The sequence below is a fragment of the Sphaerodactylus townsendi genome, linkage group LG02 (assembly GCF_021028975.2).
Source record: "Sphaerodactylus townsendi isolate TG3544 linkage group LG02, MPM_Stown_v2.3, whole genome shotgun sequence".
In the NCBI taxonomy this organism is placed as follows: domain Eukaryota; kingdom Metazoa; phylum Chordata; class Lepidosauria; order Squamata; family Sphaerodactylidae; genus Sphaerodactylus; species Sphaerodactylus townsendi.
The window spans coordinates 119,358,956-119,380,567 of record NC_059426.1 but is presented as its reverse complement, the minus strand read 5'-3'; the positions used below and the strand labels follow the sequence as shown (position 1 = coordinate 119,380,567).

The 21,612-nt window shown below is 44.7% G+C and overlaps 1 protein-coding gene across 1 annotated transcript in view; it reads left to right on the top strand.

The window, feature by feature from the left end:
• DCAF5 (DDB1 and CUL4 associated factor 5) overlaps positions 1-21,612 on the top strand; it is a 56,237-nt gene that overhangs the window by 20,471 nt on the left and 14,154 nt on the right. The window contains exon 6 of the mRNA XM_048484596.1: positions 1,368-1,581. Coding sequence (XP_048340553.1) covers positions 1,368-1,581 — 214 coding nt within the window. The remainder of the gene's footprint in view (positions 1-1,367; positions 1,582-21,612) is intronic.

Genomic DNA, 21,612 nt, shown 5'->3' with positions numbered 1-21,612 from the left:
TGGTCACGGTGGAGGAGGGCGGCTGCCCATGTGGGGGGGGGGGGGCAAACTCCAGTTTTCCTAGATACTCCACTGGGTGTAGCTACAAGGGGGCCATGAGCGTGCGCGTTGCACCGGGCACGCACCGGGGGGGGGGCATCTAACTCAGGTTTTGCCCAGGGCTCCAGTTTGACTAGTTATGCCTTTGGGTTAAGAGCAGGTACACTCTAATTGATTCCCCACTCTGCCACTTGAGAGGCTCCAGCCAGGGATGCTTATCTTACAGCCAGAACCCCTAGATTCAGAAAGCTTGCCAGAACTCCAGCTTGCCAGCATGCCCAGCTGGGTGAGGCCAGCCCTTGGAGGCTCAAAGGAACCCTGCACAGTTCAAGCTTTGGAGCTTTTCTCAAGCCCCACCTATCTCCTCACACCGGGTGTTAAGTGCACATTTAGGGGTAGAGGAAGGGAAAAGAGTTTGTAAGCCCCTTTGAGTCTCCTTGCAGGAGAGAAAGGGGAGATAAAAATCCAACTCTTCTTCCCAGATGGCTCTTTCGTATATCTAAGTGCTCCATGAGCCATATTTTACAAGAGAAAATCTTTTGACTTCATAACAGAGCAGTACATAGGATAACCCAGGGGTAGGGAACCTGCGGCTCTCCAGATGTTCAGGAACTACAATTCCCATCAGCCCCTACCAGCATGGCCAATTGGCCATGCTGATAGAGGCTGATGGGAATTGTAGTTCCTGAACATCTGGAGAGCCGCAGGTTCCCTACCCCTGGGATAACCAGAGTGGTCCATCAAGCAGCTGGCAGTTCTAAGTGTCTCCTGCAATAAATGCTGAAGTGCTTTATACTTTTTAAATTTTTCTTTTTAAACAGCAGCATAAAGCATCTATGAAAGCTTTGTCACCCTGAACTTGTTTGCCATAGGCATGTGACAGTCTAATCCTGTTGACATTTACCCAAGACCAAGTCCCTCTGGTTTCAGTGACAGCAATCATATTGAAATCCTGTTGAAATCCACAGAATAGGCTAGTTGTGATCAGCCCTTGATAATTTCAGTTAAGCAGTTCAACTGGATCAGGGCCTTTGCAGCAAACCCAGTCACTTGTTTGGAGTTTGCTAAATCTAATATAAGCTAGTCTGAAAGTACACATATTTTTTTTGGGGGGGGGGGGAGGGGTTCTTGATGTAAGAAATTAATTTATCCACCTAGCCACCCTTGAAATTGATGAATCTGACTAACGTTGACTGAGCATTTTGGATCATGGAATAATGTGTCCATCTTTTTTCCCTAGAACTTGCTTGCAGTCCTGCTGTGACACAGTGCAATACTCCTGCATTAATGAATTATGGTGGCTAATTTCTTGGTTTGCTGTTTCCTAGTTCTCTGCTGCGGTATGGTGGGAATCTGTCACTTCAAAGTGCCATGAGTGTACGGTTCAACAGCAATGGAACACAACTGCTTGCCCTCAGACGTCGGTTGCCTCCAGTCCTGTATGACATCCATTCCCGTCTGCCTGTCTTCCAGTTTGACAACCAGGGTTACTTTAATTCATGCACCATGAAAAGCTGCTGTTTTGCAGGGGATCGTGATCAGGTAAAGTCCTTTAGTCATCAAATAAATGGGTGTTTAAGGCTGTTTGTAAATGTGGGTTTAAGCCCTGGCATTAAAATATATGACTAACAGAACTCACAAACCTCTTCAGATCAATTAAGCCGAGAGACTATGATTGGCCCAAATGGCTTTTAAAGGGTTTTCCCACCACACCATACTGATTTAACCTACATAGCTATGCTATTGTTAGAGGCAAAATACTATGTTTGTTAAACCGGTAAAAGGAAATTCAGCCAGTTCCTGATAAATTTTATTATTAAAGTATGTTAAACCTACTTTTTGATGTAAAATATCCACAAATCAGCATTCATAGTAAAATTATCTTACCAATAATAAAACGCTAAGGGATGGAATGTCCAACAACGAGCCCTCCACCAATAAGGGAGCAGGACTTACAAAGTCCTGCGCCCCCATTGATGGGGGACATTCCATCCCTGCCCCACAGCAGTGCTGCCTTGGTGCCGCTGCTCCGGGGCTGGGCAAGCCCTCTTGCCCCCACCCCCAATTAGCCATCCCGGGCTGCGGATCAGCTTATCTGTGGGTCAAACAAGCCCTCCCCGCCTCTCCTCCCATCCCCAGCAACCACCTTGACCCTTGTAGAACATGCCCCCGTCTGCCCCCCACCCCAGCAACCATGCTGGTCCTAAATAAGCCCTCTCTACCTCCCCCTAAAAGTAACTACTGAACAAGCCCTCCCCACTTTCCCCCCAGCAACCATCCCCCCGGCCTCTCTCAAAGACAAAGCAGACTGGTGGGGCAGCAGCACATAGCCCCCTGCTGAGCCTGTCACCAGCCTCTGCCCGCCCTCTCCCACCCCACAAAAATAAGCTGGGAAATCCCAGTCCCCTACCTGCCCTCACCCCACACCCTATCTAGGCCCACTGTATTCCTTACCCTACAGCAGACTTTACTGTTAGTTACACAGTAAGATCACTGCTGCTTATGCAGTTAAAATATAATTGGGAATATTCAGAGTGAAAACTGACATCTCATCTAAATACTGAATTTCCACAAGTCAAGCCCACTTATGAAGATGGCTTTGAAAACAGCCCTTTAGGAGCATCAGCACATGGCAAACAAAAGTGCTTAGCATGTGAATGTGACTATATTTAATTGCTGAGACAGACCACACTGCACAGCAAACCCTGTACACAAAGAATACACAATTTCAAAAATGTATTTTAAATTGTTTACCTCCTAATTGGATGGAAAGGTAGCATATGAAAATTTTAAATAAATTTTATCCACCTTTCACACTGAGATGCAAGATAAAATCAGTGCAATAAAAATGAATATAATGCATATAAGTAAAAAATACCATTGGAGAAGAATAAAATAAAAAACGGGATCGTATATCCAATAAAATATAGAAGCGACTGGGGGAAGAGAGGGGAGAGAGATAAAACTGCCAAAATTTTTAGAGAACGATAACCTTATTCTTAATGTAAAAAATGTTGTGAACAGTTGTTTTACCGCATTTGCTTCATAAAATTGTCCTCCTGAACAATTCTGTTGTACACATTCCCTGAAACTCTAGAATCCTGGGGGCCTTCCTCTTCAGATAGGCCACTCCGTTTGGCGGAATGACAGGTGAAAATGAGTACAGGGTACTGTTGCTCTTCACCATTTCCAGGGTGGTACCTTAAGAAGACTTTGCATAGACGAGCACAACTGTTGAAGTAGGGTATTGTGGGAGGGTTGTCCTGCAGATACATCTGTTTTCTTTGTTTAAAACAGCGGTGGCAAACCTATGGCACGTGTGTCAGAGGTGGCACTCAGAGCCCTTTCTGTGGGCATACGTACACAGAGTTCGTCATGTGGGGGGGGGAGGAAAATCACACACACACCCCACACACACACACACATCTAGGCTGGCCTGGGCACGATCCTTTACTTGGGAGTAAGCTCGGTTGCTGGCAATGGGGCTTGCTTCTGAGTAAACCCTCCTAGGGTTGTGATTCACCCATTTGAAGCATTGCACGGTTGCTTCACCAAGCTTACTCTTGAGTAACACGCACCTTGGAGCCAACTGTTTTTTCTAAACTAAAACCTCAATATTCAGGTTAAATTGCCGTGTTGGTACTTTGCGATAAATAAGTGGGTTTTGGATTGCAATTTGGGCACTCGGTCTCGAAAAGGTTCACCATCACTGGTTTAAAATATTAGTTGTCTGCTAGTAGACAGTGACTCAAAATCATGTTGTGACCTAATATGAGGTACAAGGCACCGTATTCTTCAAAATATCCTTTGTGGCAGACTGTCTGAACAAGCAGACTGCAAAGAAAAGGCCACAGATTAAGGAAATAAGTGAGGTTGCAGAGGCGTAGCTAGGGCAAATGGAGCTTGTGGCCAAATCTGAATTTTCTGCCACCCCCACCCCCATATGGGTGGCCGCCCTCCCCCCTCCATGACCAAACAAAAGTTTTTTGCACCAGGTCATCTCAAAGTCACCATCACATTGTAGAACATGCTCCAACTCACAAATCTCAGTAAAAGCTGGATTCAGATGACATGAATTCATATAATTTTTACGCTGAAATAAAATGAAACCACCATGAAACTATAGAACGTGTCTACAGGCAACAACAAAACAATCACACATCCCACACTCTGTGGTGCCGCAGCGGCACAAAAACCTGCTTGAAAAGCATGGATCCTCATGATTTTTGCACTAAGTCATCCCAAAATCACCAGCACATCACAACTCCAGCCATTAGTCACATGTCTGAACACAAGAATCATAATCCCACATTTTGCCCCCCCCCCCCAGCCATGCCACACACACACACCCCGTGTGCCCACTTTAGAAGACCAGACAAATATGAACTAAATCAAAATATATCAGACTGGTCAAATAATCACGGCAACCCCAACTGTTTCAACTTGAGCATGCGTATTTTAGTGGGAACTCTGCTCAACAGTTACTGAAGAAATGAAAATAAAAAAACAGAACTCACCATTGCTCTAGTGTGCCAGAGACTTTGCTATTTCCCAGCCCTCAAAAATGCAGAAACAAACACCAGCCATGTGGAAATTTACTCTGCACGTGCTCAGTGGCACTTGTTCCTTGCTTTCTCAGCCCTTCCTTGCCTGTTAATCATGCTTCCCTGGGAGCAGATGACGGGCGAATGAGAAGAAGGCTCATTTGCATACAGGCTCTGAGGATGTTGGGGGACAGTTTGGAGGAAATATCTTTTGGGAAGGAAAGAGAGGGATGAAGGGAGTGGCAAATTACAAAATATGCATAGATGCCTTGAGGATGCTGGGAAACTGTATAGAACAAAATTGAGACTCACCATAACTTAAAAGGTTTGCTGATTGCGGAGACATAAATACCAAGTTGAGTTCTATTTATATTAACAAAGTTCTGACAATGCTGAGTCTGACAGTGAAGCCACCTTAATAGGCAGGGCTCTCCCAGCCCAGCCAGGGGATGGACGCCCCACAGGATCTGCCAGCCAGGCCCAGCCAGACAAGAAGGGGGGGGGGGATTTTCCCCACATTACTTGACAGGGTTCCGTCCAGGACATTTCTCCTCAGATGTCTCCATGGGCCCTATGCCTCTGGAGAGTGGTCTTGCAAATGACAGCAGCTGTTGGAAACTTGTAAATCTCAGCAAAGTTGCACAAAGGGGAAGGAGTTGAAATAAATAAGAGAGGTAGAATTTGTAAAAACTGGTGGAAAATGGATTAAATGTGTTCTCAATAATATTTTCTTATTTTAACTGTTGAAAAAGTAACTAGAGAAGACAGTGCCCAAACATAACATTCTTAACTATTCTGAAGGGATTAGAATTTCTTTTAATGGGCAGATATTTTTGATTTTGTACCTATCCTGCTACTTTCCTGGCCAGTTTTTATTTTGCCAAAGATATAGATTTTTGTCTAGGTCTTTGGTAACAAAGGTAGTCTTTGTTGCATCTATCAGGCAAGAGTTAAAGTTTGCTTTGAGAACTCTGTGGCATGACCTCAGACATTACATCACCACTCTGTCTCCTTTATTGACATCAGGCTTGTATAGAAGAGCTTCAGGAATGTAGCAGTCATGGAGCTGTTCATGGTTAACACTCCTTGAAAAAATTCCTTTAGAGGAGTTCTGCATTCTGAGAGAGTGTGGCTCCTGCTTGTCAGTTCATGGACTCTACAAATAGCTGTGGCCAAAGCCCAAATTTGACACTGTATTTGAGTAAGTCAAGTGCCTTCTTCTGCATGTATCTAAGAAATGGCTTCCTTCATTTCCAGTTGGTCTTCCAATAGTTCTGTGCAGTTTGAAGTCTCATGTAACTTTGGCACTAGCAAGAATGTATATATGTACTTAGAACTTGCTCCATCCAACATCTGGATGGACACCTGGTTTGCCTCCTGTGGCGGCTCCCCTGACCGCCCATCCCCCTGGGGCGAGTGTGCTGTCCCTCTTCCCTTTACCTGGGGGTTGCCCTCCCCAGCCGATGTCTTAAATAGTCTCTCCCACAGGGTGCCTCAGCTTTGGGCATACTCTGACACCCTTCCTGCACCTTTCCCCTCACTCTGTTACCTCACTGAGCGAGGGTTGGTCCACCTACTGGGCTTCCCACCACTCTCCCTTCCCTGTTCTACCGTCCCTGTTCTACCGTCTACCCCACAGAAGTCCCCCAGCTTGTTCCCCAGCACAGCTGGCCTACAGGACTCTCCCTCTCCCTGTCCTCCTGGGCTACACAGTCCTCTTTTCCTGCCTCCACACAGCTCTCTCTTCCACACTCTTCCCTCAGCCAACGCCCCAGAGCTTCCTTTCCCACCCCCTTATATCCCTTTTCCCCTCTCATCTCTCTGCCTCGTCCAAGCTGTCGCCCCCTCTGATTTCCATTAACACTCTCAGCTGAGGCTGGGCGAGCCCGACCAGGCTCAGAGCCCCGCCCCTTCACCCCCACGGCACTGCGTGCTCGTGCCGGCGGGTCGGTTGATTGACAGGTTGAAGGTTCGACGGGTCGGTAGATCGACATGCCGTCCGATTCCTGGGTCAGTGAGTCGCCGTGGCGGGGTGGCAGCATCCCTTCGGGGCAGTGAGGTGGCGGATCGGCGATGCTGCTCGTTGTCTCCTCTTTGGGAGTGGGCGCAGCCGCAGCCCCGTCAGAAGTCCGGGTGCCGCATTGGGACTCGTGCCCAGACACCTCCTCTGTGAGGTTATTTCATGGTGGAAGAGTAGTAACTGAAAAAGCCTGGGTTTGGGTAACAGCAGAACCCACTCTCACAGTGAAAGCCATAGCAGAAATGCCCAGCTGGATGGAGTAAAGATGCTGCACAGGAGCATATGCTGGCGGAAGAGGCCAGTCAGGTATCTGATATCTGGATCTTGAACAGCTTCAACACAATTCTAATGGAAGATGAGCGCAATAAAAGTTAATTACTTCAGACACATATCATGTCAGCAACTGTCATTAGTTTGACTGGCATGTTCTCCCTAATGGTGCCTGTGCCTCATTGACAAAGGCAGTTGGGGACAAGCTGTGCATATGTGGTTCAAAACTGAGCACTGCACAAACAATGGCTAGCAGTTAGAAGGACTGAATTGCTAAATAGTTTACTCAGTCACTAGTGTGAACAGAGTCTACAAGTGGATCTATTAGACAACGAATGCCGCAGTCTCCACAAACATATGCCTAAGCATACAATCATTCAGCAGTTCACATCAGTGAAAGCTTCTCTAAGCTCAATAGAAAACAATGAGCTGCCAGTATCCAGTACTATCTGGCTTTGATAAATCTTCAAAGGCTCGGAGGCACATGATATTTTCAATGTACATACAATTTGTCCAAACCTAGATGTTCTTACAGTTCAGTTTGGACTGTGTTACTCTCTGTGCTGCTATCTCCTGCTGCTTTGCAAGCACAGAGAGTAACACAGTCCAAAATGAATTCTTAAAGTTCCTGTCTTTGGACAAATTGTATATTCATTGAAAATACCACTTGCATATGAGCCTTTGAGTTATTGAAGCTAGATTCCACTGGATACTGGCAGCTCATTGTGGGTTTTCTATTAAGCTTAGAGAAGCTTTTATTGATGTGAACTGTTAAATGATTGTGTGCTGTGACATATATTTGTGGAGACTGGGGCATTAGTTGTTTAATAGACCCACTTGTAGACTCTGTTCACGCAAGTGATTGAGTAAACTATTATGCTTCTGACTGCTAGTCACTGTTTGTGCAGTGCTCACAGTTTGGATTATTAATCCACAACCTCCCACATTTGTAATCTTTATGGGTCCACATATGGTTCACATGTAAAAAGCAGTCCAAAACTTATTTATATTTGTTTAGTAAATTTTCGTCCTACCCTTCATGCAAGGAACTCAGAATGACCACATGGTTCTCCTTTCCTCCATTTTATTATTACAGCTATCTTGTGAAGTAAGCTAGGCTGAGAGAGTGGCTAAAGGTCACCTGGAAAACTCCTGCAGCAGAGTATATATTTGAACCTTAGTCTCAACACCCTAATGATTGTACTGAGGAACAGAGAAGGAGCCATAAGTTGAAGCTTAGAGGGCAGTGTTTTCTAGTAACTTTTGCACCCTTGATTATTTGTTCTAATTTTACATCTAGGGCCTTTAAAAAAATTTCCTAACCTTTTCCCTTCAGCAGCTTGGTGGCTATACTAATACTACCAAAGTTACTTTGTGTGACCAGTGGGGGGCAGCAATGACTATTACTAGACATTTAAATAGGAAAAACACTCAGATGTTGACACAATTAATTTGATATGGTCTGTAATCAGAAAAAAACAAATACTAAAGAGCAGTACAATATATACACTACAGTAAAGAGCTACATTTATAACAAAGACTGAATATGGAAAATGTAAGTCATGTATATGTTCTAATGTTTAAATATATATGTTGTCAATACAATATAAGCATTTCTTACAAAACTGATGGCATATATGGTGAAATGTGAAAAACATGCGACAGGAATTCGGTATTATATCCTGTTGTGAAATGTCTTCAGCAAACGAGTACAGAATTGAAGTAAGATTAAACCTGTATAGCTGGGTCTCCAGTCTCTGTAATCAACACAGCTGCTGAATATTCTGGCTCACTCCCACAAATGCTAAACATCTGGAAACACTGCATCATCCTTAGTACATTACCTGCCACAGCTGATAGATATTCTAAGAGTCGTGGTGTAAAGAAGATTGCACAGAGCTGTCTTGGGCCATTATTACATTATTGATGTTTTGGAGCTTTTACTTATTTAATTAATTAATGGTCCTTATACCCTGCCCTCTCCCACATGTGGGGTTTGGGATATATTATAAAATTGAACAATTGGCACAACATAGCACAATTTAAAGATTCCAGTAAGGTTCCCAATAAAACTTATGTTTAAAACAACCAAGAAACAGAAGAAATATGGTACCTCAAAAACACTTCCACCCCATACTGAAGGTGTCATACAATTAAAATCTAAACAATGTTTTGAGGTCTAAATTAAACCATAGATGAACTGGATGGCAATTGAAGAGGCTAGTGAGGAGACTGGGCAAAAGAAAACAAGAGTCAGGTGCAGGATTCAAGCCATAGGGACAGCAATAGTCCCTATGTAACTATTGCTGTCCTCAACCATAAGCTTGGTGGAACATCTCTACCTTGAAAGCCCTTTGGACTGTCCCAGATCTTTAACTGTCCCTACCAGCTAGGGGGCCACAGTGTCTTAGTTGTTCTACCTTTCATTAGGACCACCAAAAATATAGCTTTCCAGAGCTCTTCACAGGACTGGATGTTTACTGTAAGCAAAAGCTAACAGGGCAGCAGGAGAAGAAGTTTTTCCATGGAATGATGGAGAAGTCCCCCAAGTTTACATTTGTAGATTCCTTCAGTTTGCAATACCTTCTATATTCTTTTCAATGTATTGGATGGTCCTGGGGACACAACCAGAGGCATAGCTCCAAGGGGAGGGGGCGCACGCAATGCACTGGGTGCATGCCCCTGTGGGGGTGTGGCGAGGGTGTTCCGGGGCGTGGTGGGACAGACAGAGAATGCACCAGTGCACTGGGCACTTTTCCCCTTGCTACACCTCTGGACACAACAGATTTCCAAGTTACTACTAGGGCAAAAAATTATAAACAGAAAGAAACAAAGGCTTACTTTTCTATGGGGAGAGAGAAGGTAGGCAAAATTCTGACCTCCCCAACTAGGACACATTGTAAAGAGTGGCAGAAGTAAAGAAAAACACTATAGCCTTCATGTTAAATTTGCCTAAAAAGCATCCTCAGGAATTCAAGCACTTACCTGAGACTTTGTGATACTTTGGTGAGATATTATGCTGCTCCCATGTTTAGATTTGGCCTGAATAGTAACTGGAGGCATTGCATGAAAGAATTAATCTGAATGCTTGATAGGATGGTCTAATTGTGATCTACAGCCCCTTTTTTTTCATAAAGTAGCTGCGTTTTTTTCTTGTGTACAAAAACGTTGTTAAATTACTTTAAAGGAGGTAGCTTGAAAAAAATGGTGAAAAGGTCCATTTGAGTTTCAGCAGATCCAAATATTCATTCTCCTTCCCTCAGAAATACTGTACTTTTCTGGCTAAAACAACGTTTTGAATTCTCTGCCATTATTACATGATGGATTTTTAGATTTTATTCCTTTTCAAAGCAGCATGTGTAGTGAGATCAGAGAAAAACCTTCCTTTGCTTGCAAAGAATACTAAAGCTTCAGTTAGTAAAGGAAGAAGAGAAATTGACGTGCTAATACCCTGAACAACTGATGCTATGCTTTCAGAGCTAGGACTGGGGAAGTTTGTGTCCTCCAACCCCGATTTTCTTCCAATGATAATTCTCTCCTGTCAAGTTTGCAACAAACTTTTAAGCATTTTGATCACTTTGAAGTTTAAAAAAATTTTAGTAAGTGGATTACTGTAGTGTTGGAGGAAAATGCTTTGTCTGAGTATAATAGCCCAGCACCACCCAGAGCTTTTAAAAACTACACTGAGCACCTAATGGTATCTCACAATAAAAGAATGAAAATTAGGGTGGGAGTATTTCATGTTGTGAAGTTTGCACTTCTGAACTTTAAAATGAACTGTGCCTGTTTTAGCAACTTGGGTTTATGCTTGGTGAGATGGTTCCTTAGCAGTTAGGGTAATAGCACTATGGTGCTAAGCTGCTGAGGTATAAAGCAAAGTGAACCAGAAACTGTGCCTCTAGCTCCATAGCACAATAGTTTGGGGTGTTTTCTGAGGAATCTCCCAGTTGTGTCTCTCCCTCCCTCTTAGGAATGCCAGCCTGCAGGTGTGACCTGGAGATTCTCTGGACTACAGATTCCAGTTTTTCTGGAGAAAATGTTTTCTTTACATGGTAAACTCTGTGACATTGTACCCCACTGAGGTCCTTGTCCTCCCCAGTCTCGACTCCCCAATTTTCAGGAGTTTCCCAACATTTATTTATTAACATGGGTCTAGCAATGCCCCTCTGTGTTTCATCACAGACTTGTAGCTTTAATATAGTACAGGTGGGGGCTCTTTTTGTCAAACAGTAGCATACCAAAATGAAGCCACACACAGACAATACAGAGATTGCTAAATACTTGGAGAGTCTCTAGATTTGCAGAAAAATACCAGCTTGTGAAGAAGACAAAGCTGAGCAAAATGTAAAGACCAGAGCTGTGCATGCAGACTTCCCTCAAAATGGTTTGGGAAAGTGTTAGTAAACAACAACTACTATCCATTAATGTATTGTCGAAGGCTTTCACGGCCGGAATCACTTGGGTGCTGTGTGGTTTCCGGGCTGTATGGCCGTGTTCTAGCAGCATTCTCTCCTGACGTTTCACCTGCATCTGTGGCTGGCATCCTCTGATCCTCTGAAGATGCCAGCCACAGATGCAGACGAAACGTCAGGAGAGAATGCTGCTAGAACACGGCCATACAGCCCGTCCCCCCCACCCCCCCCCCCCCCCACCCCCCCCCCCCCCCACCCCCCCCCCCCCCCACCCCCCCCCCCCCCCACCCCCCCCCCCCCCCCCCCCCCCCCCCCCCCACCCCCCCCCCCCCCCACCCCCCCCCCCCCCCACCCCCCCCCCCCCCCACCCCCCCCCCCCCCCACCCCCCCCCCCCCCCACCCCCCCCCCCCCCCACCCCCCCCCCCCCCCACCCCCCCCCCCCCCCACCCCCCCCCCCCCCCACCCCCCCCCCCCCCCACCCCCCCCCCCCCCCACCCCCCCCCCCCCCCACCCCCCCCCCCCCCCACCCCCCCCCCCCCCCACCCCCCCCCCCCCCCACCCCCCCCCCCCCCCACCCCCCCCCCCCCCCACCCCCCCCCCCCCCCACCCCCCCAGGCTGATGGGAATTGTAGTTCCTGAACATCTGGAGAGCCGCAGGTTCCCTACCCCTGCTTTAGATAGTTAAAGCTGGTGAATGGAGCTATGAGCAGGCAACACAGATCTTTCTACAAAGGCAAAAAGGGCCCCAGGTTTGCAGAAACATCCAAAATCTTTTAAAGAATACATTGAGGAGTTTCAAAAAGTCAAAAATAATAAAAGCAGCACCTATAACTTTAAGCAATGATTCCCTCAGTAGCTCTTGCTAGGCAACCACAGCATTGCAAGTCATGCTTCTGTCACTAAACGGCAAGGAAGGGAACAGGGTCCTTTCCAGGCCTATTTTGGCCTTTGAGAGAGGATTGACTAGGTTTGCCAGCTCCAGGCTGGGAAATTCCTGGGGATTTTCTAGAAGATTTTCTATTAGAGTCTGAGAAGAGAAGTATTTGGGGAAGGAGAGTCCTCAGTGGTATATAATACCATGGAGTCTATCTTCTAGAGCAGCCAGTTTCTTCAGGTTGACAGATCTCTGTTGTCTGAAGGTCAGTTGTAATTCCAGAACAGAGCTCCCAAAGGCATCTGGTGGGCCACTGCAAGTAGCAGAGTGCTGGACTAGATGGACTTTGGTCTGATCCAGCAGGCTCTTTCTTATGTTCTCAGTATCTCCTGGTCCCACCTGGAGATTGGCAACCCTGGTATGGCAGCAACCACCTGACTTGCATGACTCAACAAGGCCTGGTTGCTTGTTCAACAGTAGCCACCTTATGAAAGCAAGTGTAGAGTAACAATTAGAGCTTCAGAATTGGGCCTAGAAGATGCAGGTTTGAATGCTTTGGAAGCTCACAGTGATTTTTGGCCCAGTCATACTTTCAGCCTGGTCCAACTCATAGGGTTGCTGTACAGATTAAAAGGAGGAAAGGAGACTAATGTAAGCTGCTTTGGTTCCCACTGTGGAGAAGGACTAGAGTTTTCTAGGGTGGAAGCCTGGGTGAGGTGGGGAAGGGACAGAACGCTTCAGATAAAGGGGCAAATAGATTCGTTGCTGGGTGGGAAGCAGACAGGGCTGTTAACTCCAGGTTGGGAGATTTCTGGAGATTTGAGGAATGGGGGACGGGATTTGGGGAAGGGAATGATGCAGACATCATCATCCAAAGCAGTCATTTTTTCCAGGGAAATGAAGGTTGCCAACCTTCAGGTGAAGGCTTGAGATCACCCAGAACCAGAACTGGTCTCCACATGATAGGGATCAGTCCACCGGGAGAAAATGGCCACTTTGAAGGGTGGAGTCTATGGCAACATATCCTGTTGAAGCTGCTTTCTCACTCTCCCAAAACTCCAAACCCAAATCTCCAGGAATTTTCCAGTTTGGGGCAGGAAACCCAAAGGGATCCATTGTGATCCTGAGAGAGGCGCTGCCATTACTGGTGCTGTGGGGGGGCAGGGAGAGAGACAAAATTATAGGCATGGAGGATAGAGGGGGGTAAGAAAAGTGGTAACCAGAGGAGAAGGAGTCAGAGACTGAGAAAAGTAGGGGGAGAGAGGAGGAAGCAAACAAAGGGGAATGGGATAGCTGCTCCTGCAAGTTTCTTGTGGGTCCCCACTTTATACTTGCCTTCCTCATCAGCTATGCTTTCTACAGCTGCCCTACTGTAATGCTGGAACATTCACCTAGCCTGAGCTTGTTTGAAAACAGTGAATAATGGCTGGGGGAGGGGGAGACACTTCATTGGCAACAAATAAAACTGTCACTGAAGGCAAGTGCGTGCCCACTGTGTGCTTAGCCACTGCTGGAGTATTCACAAAGCTTGTCTGAGTTAAGCATAGCAGAATGGTTGTCTCTCTGTTTCCCACTTATCTCCCGGTAAGGCCACCCACCTCCATCTATTGCATGCAGATTGATTCCTGCTCTGCTGGCTACAAATTGGAACTGGCAGCAGTACAGCATTTAGAAGTCTTGTGAAAGGCCCCTATTCTGGGCTCCTACAAGGTCTTAATGACTGCAAACAGTCAACAGCAACTCTCTGACATGTGCAACATTCTTTCCAGCTAAAACCACATTTTCCAGCTTTCGACATGCATCAGACCATTGTGCAAGGGTGTGCCAAGTTCCTTTCTGAACGTTCTTATCTTTATTCAGTGGACACACATTCCAGGGGGGAAAAAACATGAGTAAAGAGAAGTCTGGTCAACTAACTCTTCAAAAGGAACGACAAAAGCAGAGAGCAAAACTGCTCATCAGTTCTTTCATGTCTCTGATGGAGTATAGTAGTAACAGAACAGATGCAAGTCAGTGAAGTTCTTTGTAGGTAAGAACAGCCCCTAAGAATGAGCACTGAGATTATTTGAGTGCAGTAATGATCCTTCAGGATTCTTTTACCATCCACAAGCAACTTGAGTTTTCGCTTGAGGTTTTGTTACCATTCTACCCTGGTGGTGGTGGTGGGGGGGTGCTTATTCACAGGTCTCCCTACCCGCGTGCCAGCCTAATGGGTAATGCTGGCAAGCAGTGTAGGACCATTTTCATTGCCAGTGAGCCATTACTTTTTCTAACAAGAGCTATCTTCTGTGGAGTCTGTGCTATGGGAGACTCTTCCTGTGTACCAGGACAAATGTTCTATTCTATTTTTCATATCAATGTATAAGAAGAGTTATTTTATACCCCACTTTTTCTCTAGCTTTAAGACGTCTCAAAGCAGCTTACAATTGCCTTCCCTTCCTCTCCCCACAACAGGTATCTTGTAAGGTAGGTAGGTGGGGCTGAGAGTGATCTGAGAGAACAGTGACTGGCCAAAGATCACCCAGCTAGCTTCATGTGGAGGAGTGGGGGATCAAACCTGGTTCTTCAGATCAGAGTCTGCTGCTTTAAACCACCACATCATATCAACGAACACAAGCATCTATGGTGATTTGATGGTTTAATATATTATAGTTCTGTATGATGACACCCAAGTGGCCGTATTATAAGATTTGACCTGCCAAGGAACTGCTCTAGTCTCCTGTCCAGGGTAATCAACTGATGAAGGGAAAGGACCAATAAAGGAAACTGAAAACTCCAACCTAGTTAACACGACAATCTTCCTTCCTTCGTTTTGATTTCCCCTTTTTATTCTTTGTTAGTGCCAAGTGCAAATGGCTCATATTCATTTTTGTAGTAACTATTTCCCCATGTTATCCTCCAAACAACCCTATGAGGTAAGTTAATGCCAAGAGTGTGAGGCTAGTCCCAGGTCACCCAGTAAGCTTCCAACTTGGGTCTCCCAGCTTCTAGTCTGGTATTCTAGCCATTGCACAACAGTGGCTCTCTTTCTAAACTAGGGCAATGACACTTGCACACCTCTTAATTCCGCACAGTTCAAAGCCTTGTGACATGTGAAGAAAATCACATGCTAAGAGTTCCCACATCTGCAAGGTTTGTAATCTTGCATGAGGTCTATAGGTTATTATATAAAGGATTTGATTGTAGTTTTGAATCCAGAATTGCAGACAAGGAAAAAAAATCACAAAATTTGAAGTGTCCCTGTTTGTGTGCCAAAGCAAAACTGGTTTATTCCATGCTAAAAAAGTCTTCAGTTACAGCTACTAGCACAGGGGGAAGGAAATGGACTGATATGAGGAGAAACAGGGTTTTACCTTTTAAACCCTACTGAAGTCATTTCTGCTTAGAACTGCACTATGAAAGTAGTGTATGGAAAGTCTTTTCCCTCATACTGTTTTCCTCCAAGAATATTGGTAGCCTCTCCATGTTTGATTTCAGTTAAATAAGTACTCAGAACATGTTCACATCACAAGATTTAGTCCTTCAGACCAATAATATTCTGGAAGACAATTTCTCTTAGTGTTAGCAAATGCCACATGAAAACTCACCTGCTTCTGGATCTGGAGGAATTCTCCACATGTATAAATTGAAATCATCAGAGCCAGACAAGATGTACTGAAATGACAAAAAGGAAATACCCCTCGTAAGTTACAACGAAACCACCATCAAGGCAAGCCCCCTAAGTACAGAACACTGACAGAAGATTCTATGATCTTGATTATGAGTTCAAAATACACTACTGATCAGGCTTGAAAATATGAGGCCCAGGGATGAAATATTAAAAAGTAGTTTTGGTTTTAAAATCAACAAAACACAACAAGGTTCCCATCATAACACAAATGCATACGACGGTAACTTTTTAAAATATATATATATATATAGATTTTAAAACATTTTAATTTTTTTAACAATTTTCCTTCATTTTAATTTTTTTCTTACATATATGTTTCAACTAAAATAATGGAACTTGCTTTGAATAAAAATCCATATTATTATGCTGCAAAAAACAAACAAACAAATTCACTGTAGAATCTCTTATTCCAAATCAGTTTTTCCTTCATGAATCAGGGATGGGCCAAAATACTTTGCTGCTCAAAGTAATGAGCATTCAGAGAGGTGCGCCTGAGGAGGTGTCCCAAGTGCCACAGAGAATGCTGGAACACAGATGGCAACAGTGGCATCTCAAAACTCTACCTTACGCTGCAAAGGCCCTGGGGGTTCATCTCTACAACCGTGTTGTGCTTCAGAGATGCTGGTAAAAACATTTCTGCCCAAGTAACTGCTTGGGTTGCTTGTGCAGTGGGCCAGTCCTGTTCAAAATATTCACGAAGTAAAAAAAAAACCCTCTGAAAGCAGTTCAGGCTGTAACGTTCTTTAGCTTGGTCATTCAGCATGATCACAGTATCCTGTCACAGATGGATTCTGAACAAGGAGGAGGGAGGAAGTGAGATCAAACTTTGTCTGTTCTTGACTCCTAGTAGGATACATGACATCTGATTCAACTGGGTTGAATCTGGGTTTTATCCAACAAGCAATTTGCAATGACTCAGAAATAAAAATACAACTATGAAATGCCCTGAATGTATAGCCCAGATAAGGCCAATCTTGTCAGATCTCAAAAGGGAAGCAGGATTGGCCCTGATTGATATTTGGATGGGAGACGACCAAGGAACACCAGGGTTCCTACACAAAGGCAGGCAACGCAAATCACCTTTGAACACCTCTCCCCTTGAAAACCCTACAGGGTTGCCGTATGTCAGCTAAGACTTGACAGCGAAAAAAAAAAGTAGGAAAACAAAACCTTGTCGTAGTCAGTAATGTACTCAGTAGGGAACCATCCTTCACAGCAGGGGTCCCAAACATGGTACCAACTGATACCTCTACTGGTGCCAACCAAGCGTTTCTAGAAAATGAGTGGGGCTGGATGAGGCTTCTGCCCAACAGGGCATCTGGTTAGCAACTGGAGACCTGATTGGCTGTGCCTGTTCTTTCAAAGGAAGTTGCTAACACGTTTTACTCTCTCAGTCCTCTTCCTGAGAGTATTTTTAGAAATTACCCCTCTTCTCCCCTTGGGTTTCCTCTGTGTGTACATGTATGTGTACAGGCATGTGCATGTGCCTGATTCCAACCTCTGTAGAAGCCAGTTTGTGGTTGTAGCTGAATCCCAAAAGATTCCAAAAGTTTGGGGTATGGATTCAAAGATTTGGATTTAAAATGGTTGGGAACCCCTGCTTTACAGGCTGAACATAAGATGTTACAACTATGATACAGCTTCTCACACATTTACATGCACCAGTTACTCTCCTTGCAGTTTTCGTTTTTATGCTTTCCTAAAGCTACATAAGCAATTATTCAGTGCGCATACAGGCAGAAAGCAGATCCACAACCCAGCTGCTTTTCACTCCTTTGCAGTGAGATTTGGCATGCATAAGAAATTGTTATTTAATAAATGCATTCTCTAGTCAGAAAGACAAGCTGGTCAGGGACTCCAGCCTCATCAGCACTCCTCAACAGCCTGCTAAATACCAGGCATACCTTTCAGACTGCATTTGCAATACAGACACCCTCACAAGAAGATACGGCAGGAAAAAAAAAACCCTGTCTGCACATGTGGACACACACCCATTTTGCAGTGGCTTTTGACAAAGAACTGCTAGCAGAGTTCCTTTCGCTTAATTATAACCAGATGAATGCAAGCAAGACTGTAATGGTGGTAAAGCAAGGTGGCTGTTACACTTCATCAGCTGTACCAGGTCCAAGAAGTTCAACCCATTTCTAGCAGCTAATTTAATTCCAGTATTCTCAAAGATCAAATAAGTTTAAGAAGAAATTAAGGACAGAAGTAATCTATATACAAACATGCAGGTTAAAAAAAAAAGGGAGAAAGCAAAAATTGACCATACCCACACACACTGCCAAATTGGCCACTAGGTAAACATGTGTGCTTAATATGTCAATAAGCTGCATCTGACTTATAGGAACCCTATGGATTAATGACAACTGAAATCTCCTATTATTAACAGCCTTGCTCAAATCTCACAAACTGAGAACTGTGGTTTCCATGACTGAGTAAATCCATCTCATGCTGAATCTGCTGCCTTCAGCTTTTCCTAGCATGACTACCTTTTTCCAACACAAGCTTTTATTACAAATCCTAAACAGGATCTGATTGTTTATCCCCATAAGGCAAATGGCAGCTCTGCAGAACCAATTCAGATTTACACAATGGCAAGTAAGGAAATGTTTCACACACACACCCCTTTCCAATTTGAATCTAGAAGTCTGAATCTGCTTTTTAGAAAGAAACGAAGTCCAAGAGCCTCATCCAATGTCACATCTGTTTTGGTCAAACATGCTGAATGCAAAATGCCCTTAAGCAGTGGTTGGTGAAATATACAGCAAGCAATTGTGTGGCATAGCACATTTTTTAACAAAATGAGGCATGGCTATGGACAAACATTTGGCTTAGAGAACACTAACAAATGAGAAATATCCATGACCTCGTGAAATAAACCTCTGGTTGATCTTTAGGGTAATATTAAGGCTGATCAAAGAAGCCACTATTGTAGGTCAATATTAGGATTACAAAAATCAGGGATAAAAACCGTCCGATTTCACCAGCACTGGAAATATAGGTCAGACCAAATACAAATGAAAAGTTCTAATGTAAGGGGAAAGGGAGGTAGCTTTAAGCACAACTAAACACAGCTTCCTGATGCCACAACAACCCACCATTTCCTAGTTTAATAAGTATCTTCAAATATTGTGTTCAAACACAAAATTAACAGTTTTTGAAAAAAACATTTCAAATTGTTTCATGAGTAAAGATGCAAACCACCTCCCATCTGTCACTGCGAACATGGGCTGTGGGGGCAGGGAGGAGAGAAAAGAGAAGAAAGTCTTCCAGATGACAAGCTGCTGATTCAGAAGTTTGCCTTACAAGGAAGAGAATTCCCAGGTGTGGTTACCAGAAGCTGCTGTACAAAGCACTGAATCCCAGCAGCCCACTCCAAACATGTCAGGCATGTTTAGAATGAACCATCCTTAGGTTTCTCAACATGCTCCGCTGCCCTTCCCTCCCTCCTGCCAATTCTCCCCCAAAAGGAATACCAGAGGGAACTTGAGCAAGCTGGATGTGACCCCCGCTGAAACCCTGTAGCTGGAGCTTTCACACCCACTAGATTCCAACCACCTTCAGCAATCCAGTCTTAACTGCTGTCTGCTGGACAGCTTTCAGCATCTTGAAGTTTTTATACTTCCTTCAGTTCTGTTGAATGCAAGAGATGGAAAGGCAAGAACTGTTTTTCTTCAGCCACAGTTTCCTGCTTTTATACAAAAAGAAGCAATTCACAATTGGAGATGTTTAAACAGCCATGGGCAGAAAAATAATGCATAACCCTAAAGTCATGAATGAACACTTAAAAGAATGCCTTCCCTGCCACAAGAGTCTGATTAACAAACTTAATGGATAGTTTGGGTGCTGTGTGGTTTCCGGGCTGTATGGCCGTGTTCTAGCAGCATTCTCTCCTGACGTTTCGTCTGCATCTGTGGCTGGCATCTTCAGAGGATCAGAGGATGCCAGCCACAGATGCAGGTGAAACGTCAGGAGAGAATGCTGCTAGAACACGGCCATACAGCCCGGAAACCACACAGCACCCAAGTGATTCCGGCAGTGAAAGCCTTCGACGATCACTCAACAGCTGCATGCAGCACTGGATCATGAGACAGTCAGAACCAAACTGCATGTGATGGAAGGACCCATTTATTTAGACATCTAAAAAGGCCAGTTTTAGAAACAAAACACAGAACAAAGGTATGGGGGGTATGCCCCCGACCCCCAATGTTTTCTGTTACTTTAAGGATTTTTCTCCTATCAGAAGGCTGCTGAATGCACCAAAGGGCAATAAGGCAAGTCTGGGGGCAGAGGGCAGGGCTTTGCTTTGCTCTAGAGTTGCCAGGTCTGCCCAGCCAGCAATGGGAGACGGAGGCGGGGGCGGGGTAGGATTGCCAGATCCAGGCTGGGAATCTCTTCGAGAATTGGGGATGAAGCCTGGGGAGAACAGGGACATCAGTGGGGTACAATGCCATTCAGTCTACCCTCCAAAGCATCCATTTTTTTCCAGGGAAACAAATCTCTGTAGTCTGGAGATGAGGTGTAATTTCAGGGGATCCCCTGGTTCCACCTGGAGGCTGGCATCTCTACTCAGCTCCCACTCCCATGTGTTTCTTCTTTGTGCAGAGAAGTGAATGACATGCTGATATACCTCCTCCTTTTGAATGGTTTCACTTTTGCTCCACTCTCTCTCCAAAGATTTCAGAGCAGCATACATGGCTCTTTCCTCCCTCATTTTGTCTTTATTGTCCCACTGAGAGTACACTGAGGCTGGCACAAGGCCACACTTCTCCTGAACACAGGAGCCACTGAATTTATAGGCATGTACCAACAGGGTCTTGTCAGGCTCCTTGGAATGCCTGGTTTCCCCCTCTCTGTGGCCCTACAACTAGAAAACAGCAGGGATATGTTCAATTGAAACACATAATGCTGTGAACCAACTGAGATTCTCTTTCCCAGAACCACTAAAAATGCATAGTCTTATAAGTTGTAAAGCCTTTGAGAGAACAATTAATGAAGTCTAATTTTCAACCAAAAAGCAGAAGCAAACTAAAGGTGCAACAAAAGAAACACGCTGCATGCCTATGCTCTCGTTAATCCAACAAACAAAGTACGGTCATGCAGGATGGATTCAGAGGATGAGCGGTCACTACAACCAAAGCTTCCAAAAAGCTTTAAATTGTACCAATTAAACCCATGCACAAAAACGAACTGTTCTGCAGAGACTGAAATGACACAACTAGGTCCACGACTCGGAAACAAAGAAGTTTCAACAGAACACACCAATGTTTTATCAAAAATGATACTGGTGATACTACTATAAATATTCCATTTTTCATATGCAAACCTATCTGGAGAACAGCGGAAGATGTGAAGAGACCAGAGTTGTAAACTTCAGATATAACAGACTCCTAGACCTGGGAACTCTGGGCAGTCATGATCCCCAAACTGCATAAAAGGATTTCCAGCAGGGTGAAATATAGTCAGTCAATGGGCAGCTGAATTGTGTACCCGTTCTCCAAGCGACCTCAAATTGCTGCACGGTCTTATTCAAGGGAATAACTGAAAACAGAAGTTAATTCTAACCCAGTCCTCTCAAAGCTATTTTTGAAATTTACCAGCCAGCTGTAGATACATAAAGCTGGTCCTTCTAATTTTACAGGACATCCTGATGCCAATGTGGCCAAATGAGCACAGGGCAGAACCAGGAAGACTTGGGCCCAAATATCTGCTCACACATTAAAGCTGAACAACCTTTGGCTAGTCACTATCTTGGGGCCACAGTTGACTGATAAACATG